The 7284-nt window shown below is 43.3% G+C and overlaps 1 protein-coding gene across 2 annotated transcripts; it reads left to right on the top strand.

The window, feature by feature from the left end:
• The first annotated feature begins 156 nt into the window (after positions 1-156).
• Positions 157-5409, top strand: LOC135494934 (ER membrane protein complex subunit 5-like). 2 transcript variants are annotated; one of them, XM_064783282.1, is made up of 5 exons: positions 157-325; positions 438-490; positions 773-876; positions 2014-2121; positions 2776-2915. In XM_064783282.1, the coding sequence occupies exons 1-4, from the start codon at positions 247-249 to the stop codon at positions 2102-2104; spliced, it is 327 nt and encodes a 108-aa protein (XP_064639352.1). In that variant the 5' UTR covers positions 157-246; the 3' UTR covers positions 2105-2121; positions 2776-2915. The 2 variants fall into 2 exon arrangements, with proteins under 2 accessions (XP_064639352.1, XP_064639351.1); XM_064783281.1 differs by lacking the exons at positions 157-325; positions 438-490 and having other exon boundaries at positions 858-876; positions 2776-5409.
• Positions 5410-7284: the final 1875 nt, after the last annotated feature.

Genomic DNA, 7284 nt, shown 5'->3' with positions numbered 1-7284 from the left:
CAATAAAGAGTTATTTCAAGAACCAATATGATATTGAATACCTTTAAACATACAAACTTATTTTATTTTGTCCTTTTAGTTAGATAAAATATACTATTCAGTGAATAAATGAGAAATCTCCAGAGTGCACACGTACAGTAAATATGGTCTGGAATGGATCAAAGCCCAATGCAACATGGTGGATGAGTAGGTCGAAATATCACGTTGCAGTCCATCAAATCACCGAATTCGCTCACTAAAAGTAGTATGGCCTCATCATTACACAAAGTCTTGGTTGCTATTGGACTTATTGGTCTTCTGCACGCCGCGTATTCGGCTACCCAGCGTAAGTACAAGACAAGAAAGCTAAATTTCGTCCGTTTTATTTGGTTTTATCGATTGTCGGTTGAACAGTTTTGTCTCTAATGTCGGACTAATAATATTTTACCGTTTTTCAGATCGTACGTACTTGAGACTTACAGAGCAGGAATTTACTGATCTCCCAATCGATGTAAGTGTTCAGAAGATGTGTTGACTGTCTCAGTCTGTGGTAGTGACATTGATCTTGGGCGGGTTTGGTTAAGCTTTAGCGTTATGGTTTCATTTTCTGCCCGACGTCGATCATATCACATTCTCATTGAAGTCCATTTAAAAAGATATATTATGTCCGCAATGTTTGGAGGGTGAACTTCAGGTCAGATTTCTTTGCCAGGCGATGACGCTGTCGACGCTAAAAATGAAAGGCACACACAGGGTTACATTTGATCTAATCAGCATCCTATGTCTATTTCAGATCCTGTTCCAGTGCCTGGTGTGTCTGTGTGTCACATGTTACGGGGTTGTACATGTTGCTGGTGACTTCAAGGAGACGAGAGCTACTGCCGACTTGGACCATAAGTAAGTGTAAGAAGATGTTGCAACTTGAGGCTATGTGTCAGAACTGTTGAAAAATTATGTTGAGTCTTTTAACTGGAATTAAATGTCAAAAATTTAAATGTCAAAGTCCCCAGTGTCTAATTTCTGTTGCCAGTAATAGAGCCATTTTGATTGGCTATTAGAAGAAGGTTTTTAAAACTGGTCCACCAAGTCGAAAGTTATCAGACTTGTTTTCAGTTTGTAGTGGTTTCTATACGCTGTGTGAGGTAGTTAGCCGTTCGACAGCTGGCCAGTGGAAGGGGCTGCCTGCTACATGTATGCTATACATGTAGCACCATCGCCAGAGTTGGTGTTACGTCAGAGTGTCCTTCTCTCAGACTTGCTACTGTCATCTGGTTGAAGAACCCAGTCTGCCGTTGGTTTTGATTTTGTGTTTGAGTTTTCCTTCTCTTCTTAGATGTTTCCCAGCCAAGTATGATCGGCCAGCATCAGCCTAGGCTTTGTGGTCAGGGTGAAGTCCTTTGGGCCAGTACACCTCTCTATTCTTCTTCAGGGAGCAGGTCTGAAGCCACAGAGCCCCAGAGCTTTGTGGTCAGGGTTGCGTCCTTTGGCCAGTACACCTCTCTATTCTTCTTCAGGGAGCAGGTCTGAAGCCACAGAGCCCCAGAGCTTTGTGGTCAGGGTTGCGTCCTTTGGCCAGTACACCTCTCTATTCTTCTTCAGGGAGCAGGTCTGAAGCCACAGAGCCCCAGAGCTTTGTGGTCAGGGTTGCGTCCTTTGGCCAGTACTCCTCTCTATTCTTCTTCAGGGAGCAGGTCTGAAGCCACAGAGCCCCAGAGCTTTGTGGTCAGGGTTGCGTCCTTTGGCCAGTACACCTCTCTATTCTTCTTCAGGGAGCAGGTCTGAAGCCACAGAGCCCCAGAGCTTTGTGGTCAGGGTTGCGTCCTTTGGCCAGTACACCTCTCTATTCTTCTTCAGGGAGCAGGTCTGAAGCCACAGAGCCCCAGAGCTTTGTGGTCAGGGTTGCGTACTTTGGCCAGTACTCCTCTCTATTCTTCTCCAGGGAGCAGGTCTGAAGCCACATGAGCTGGAGTCTGGTCTCCAGCTCCACAGTCACACCTAATACTATAATTTTGATTTTTTATTGATGTATTTTAGAACCTGGGAGACTTTCAGCAACCGCCAGTCATTCTACTCATTCAACCACCGCGGCAAAGTTCTGAACAGGGGTGCCTTTGAAGAGGATTGAGGAGTTGCACTGTCACTGTAAGTGAATAGATCAGACTGGCACTAGCACTGTTTGTAAATAGATCAGACTAGCACTAGCACTGTTTGTAAATAGATCAGACTAGCACTAGCACTGTGGGTAAATAGATCAGACTAGCACTGTTAGTAAATAGATCAGACTAGCACTAGCACTGTGGGTAAATAGATCAGACTAGCACTGTTAGTAAATAGATCAGACTAGCACTAGCACTGTTTGTAAATAGATCAGACTAGCACTAGCACTGTGGGTAAATAGATCAGACTAGCACTCTTAGTAAATAGATCAGACTAGCACTAGCAGTGTGGGTAAATAGATCAGACTAGCACTACTAGCAGTATTACCATACAACTGCCCGTCTACACAATCAAGACAAAGTGCATATTTTCAACAGAGAAATGAAGATGATCCAAAAAAGATAACTACTAGTGTTTCACCTAAACGTCTCTTTTGCCCTGCCTTTTTTTTGCAATTTAAATGATGTGTTAAAGTAAATTTCAAAATTTTCAATTGCGTAAATACTGGTACGCACTGATATAACTTTCATCATTGCTAAATGGCTTGTTGTGAAAACAGATTTAAAAATACTATATAACAAGTTTCAGCAGAAATGCAAACAATGATAAATCAATTTTTAATAAATTTCCCAATTCCAGATCGCCATGGCAACCAAACTTGATGTTGGACACGAAGTACCTGTACTCTGCATTGATACGAATGCTGACACTGGTGCTAGTGGGGACGAGGATGGGATGATGTTGCTGTGGAATCGACACGGAGAGAAAAAAGATTCTGTCAAAATCGGTCCAGAGGGTGTCAATTCGATTAAATTTTCCAAAACAAAACCGGAGATATTTGCGACTAACGGGAAGGAAATACACCATTTAGATTTACGTTTCTTATCAGAACGTGTGTACATCTTTGACCTAAATCAGGATGAAATTAATCAGATTGATATTGACAAGAAAGAGGAGTTAATTGTTGCTGGGGACGACACGGGGCACGTTCGTGTCATCAACATCAAGGACAGGAAAGTCCTGAAGACACTACGTAAACATGATAATATTTGTTCGACAGTTTGCTTCCGCCCGAATCAGCCGACGGAGCTCATTAGTGGTGCTTTGGACTGCGGGTTGATCCGCTGGGATTTCCGGCGCGGCAAATGCATCAAGGAGTTCGTCATGAACGTGATGTTCAAAGACGAGAACGAGGGCGAAGGGGTCACATCGTTCATCATGAGCCCGCCGTTTATCCACACCACCAGTATCACTTCTGACGGCGATTACCTGTCTTGTGGGTTAGAAAACGGCACGGTCCACGTTTTCGACACGTCAAAGAAAGCTGTCAGTCATTCGAAAACTTTTAAAGGTCATTCGCAGGGCGTCGCCCAAGTTCATTTTACGTCCGGTAGCAAAACCAACCTGGTGTCCGGTGGTAACGATGGACGTTTCATCCTCTGGGACGTCACTAAGCCTAGCACTAATCTGAATTCAATACCTGGGGTTGACGCAGCAGAGAGTGCGTGTTTGAAGGTTGTGGATCATGGTGAAAAAATCAACTGGTTGAGTAGCTGGCAGGACAAGGTGGACACCCTCCTACTGGCCGACCAGAGCAACATCATTCACTCCTATGAACTTCAGTAATATCGTTCACTTCTATGGACTTCAGTAATATCATTCACTTCTATGGACTTCAATCAGTATTTTTTGTTGAAATCACAGGTGTTTTGTGACTATTTTTGATCAGGTTTTATAATCACCCTGGAGAATCAGTTCCCCAACTGATTGAGAATTCTGATCTTGTGTATTCAAGGTAGGCCTTTTAACTTCCTGAGCAGCCTGTCCTGGAAAGTACCTTTGAAAATCCGTGCATCCCAAGGAAAAAAACTTTCCCAGGGCGGGCCAGCTGGGCAAGTTGGAAGGCTTACTTGATTCTCGGCAAGCTGGAGAACTGATCCCCAGGGTGGAAATGGCATCCAAATCACCAAGTTTTATTAGCGAGAGTAATGTGCAATGTCGTCAATTTTCAATAACTTCTTTGAAGACTTTACATGGACACCTCGATTGACAGAAGTTGAAATTGACTTTTTGTAGCCGGTCATGCATGCGTAGATGCATGCGTGCACCAGATGCAGAAGCCCGGTCACATGAAGTCCGGGCTTCAGCATCTGGTGTGCGCATGCATGACCAGATACAACTATTGATTCATCAACCAAAAGTATTATGGACACTGCCTTCATGTTGTTTCTTGAAAATTTCAGAATTTTCTGGTTACAAGTATTTCTGTGTTTGAAGATCTCACTGATCAGAAAATCTAAGTGATTCTAAATGCATTTATTTTCAGGTAGTGTTTTCTGCTTTTCTTGCATTAGCATAAAATACTTGGATCAGGGATGAACTATTCTATAAAGTTGGAAATACAGAACAGGTCTAATGCTTAGTATAAAAGGCAATGAAGGAAATGCCCTGGTTGCCCTTTATTCAATGTTGCCTTTTTGCCCTTAAATATATGATCTGACAATGGCAGAGAGGTGGTTGCTTTTACTTTGACCGATGTATCAAAACATTTCAAGTCTGTTCTCGTGAGTTGACCGCAATCTGCTTTTCGGAGTCTACAACGAGTTTAACTCAAGACATTGCATGCATTGGGTGATATGAACAAAGACTAGCAAATGCTAAATCTAAATCTCCCTGTACATTTACACTACGCTGTTCTGTGCAAAACTGAAGTAATATGTAAAGGGCAAGCTCTATTGAACTCGCACAACTGTATGTCCTAGCAGACGATTTTTAAATACATGATGTCCCACACCCGCACTTCAGTGGCGCCGGTGTGAATAAATCTACTTGTGTGAATGGTCTATGGCTCATGACGTCATTAAATAATTGCGTCATGAGGAAGGAAACAATGGGATTCACGTCCGACGTTGTAACTGTGGGTGCGGCGCGTCATGAATGCAGGATCGGCCAACGCGCGGCCCATATGGAATGCGACAAAACTGTACCGGAACCAGAATTGTCATGGGTCTGCACAAATTTTTTCAGATTCAATGGACATGATGGATATATTTGCATTTTGTTTACAATTTACATACAGTGTATACGTAACCATTACACTCACTACGTTGTGTGAGTTAAAAGCATTTGCTAGTCTTTATTCATATCACCCATTGCGCAACCTCACTAATGTTGATCATGTACATGTATCATGATGTATTCTTTCAGCAAGGGATTTTCTATGCAGCACATCACTGGAGTAGATGTACATGTAATAAACTGAATTGTATTGTCTATGTTTGTTTTATTATTTATAGAAGCTTTTCTACTGTGCTTTCGGATAACACCTTAGGGAGTTCAGTTCTAAACTTTGTAGCTAAATAAGAGAAGAGCTTTTTGCACCATTGTGTGCTTCACCGCATGTGTCACACATATGCGTCACAAGATGTTGCCCACTATCCTACATGTAGCTTCAGTCACAACCAAAGCTCAGAAGGACCTCATATGGGGACAGAAGTTTTCAGAATGTGAGCCATCTCTTAGGGACAAACATGTTGTCCCATATCCTCCTAGCTTCAAGCTATAGCCAAAGTGCACGAGGACCTCATACGGGGACAGAAGTTTTCAGCAAGTGAGCCATCTCTTAGGAACAAACATATTGTCTCACATGCTCCTAGCTTCAAGCTATAGCCAAAGTGCATGAGGACCTCATATGGGACAGAAGTTTTCAGAATGTGAGCCATCTCTTAGGAACAAACATGTTGTCCCATATCCTCCTAGCTTCAAGCTATAGCCAAAGTGCACGAGGACCTCATACGGGGACAGAAGTTTTCAGCAAGTGAGCCATCTCTTAGGAACAAACATATTGTCTCACATGCTCCTAGCTTCAAGCTATAGCCAAAGTTCATGAGGACCTCATATGGGACAGAAGTTTTCAGAATGTGAGCCATCTCTTAGGAACAAACATGTTGTCCCATATCCTCCTAGTTTCAAGCTATAGCCAAAGTGCACGAGGACCTCATACGGGGACAGAAGTTTTCAGCAAGTGAGCCATCTCTTAGGAACAAACATATTGTCTCACATGCTCCTAGCTTCAAGCCACAGCCAAAGTACACGACAACCTCATATCGGGACAAAAGTTTTCAGCAAGTGACCTCTTTGGTTCCAAGATATTGTCCCATATCCTCCTAGTTTCAAGCTACAACCAAAGCGTAGAAGGAACTGTGTGAGGACAGAAGTATTTCAGCTGGTAGTCCTTTCCTTATCGTACCAAGCTCTTGGCTCATATGTTCCCAGCTAAATGCTGTAACCGCAGTGCACGAGAACCTCATATGGGGACAGAAGTATGTCGGTGAGAGGCCCCTGTCTTTGGAATAAAGATGTTGTCTCATAATCCTCCTAGCTTCAAGCTACAACCAAAGTGCACAACGACCTCATATGGGGACAGAAGTTTTCATCAAGTGACCCATCTCTTCGGAACTAAGATATTCCATATGCTTCAAGCCAGCTGCCACCAAGCTGCAACCAAAGCACACAAAGGCCTCCAATGGGGTGAGAAATTTTCACCTAGGGGCCCTTTCCTTTGGAACCAAGATGTTATCCCTTATGGCCCTGGCTTCAAGCTACAACCAAATTGCATGAGGACCTGGTAGGCCCTATGGGGACAATTTTTTTCGGGAGGTGGCCCTTTTCTTAAGAACCACCTGCCAGCCCATCTCAGGATGGCAGATATCGTCTGTTCTTTTAAGTGGTCGTTGAAGACATGGGTGTCTGAGAGACACTTTGAGGGGTGGATAGCTTGAACATTGAACAGTTAGTGCGGTGGATAGGTATGGCGTTGCACTTCGCCTATCAATTCTCAGAAACGCAGTAAATACGATTTCGTCTCTATGTCTAACGTTAATGGTTAGGACATCTGAAATTTGGTGGATGTGACATTGTCTCTCCCAGGTTGTGACAGTGTCTCATAGTCTGAACTTCAAGCCAAAACTAAAGCTCATGAGGGCCTCATATGGGGACAGAAGTTTTTCAGCTAGTGGCCCCTTTCTTTGAAACCAAGATGTCCGAAATGCTTCAAGCTAGCTGCACACAAAGGCCTCCAATGGGGTGAGAAATTTTCGGCTAGGAGCCCTTTTTTTGGAACCAAGATGTTTTCCCATTTTGCCCTAG

This window comes from Lineus longissimus, chromosome 10 (genome assembly GCF_910592395.1).
Source record: "Lineus longissimus chromosome 10, tnLinLong1.2, whole genome shotgun sequence".
Lineage (NCBI taxonomy): Eukaryota > Metazoa > Nemertea > Pilidiophora > Heteronemertea > Lineidae > Lineus > Lineus longissimus.
The sequence above is the reverse complement of the archived record's forward strand: the minus strand, read 5'-3'. Positions and strand labels throughout refer to the sequence as shown.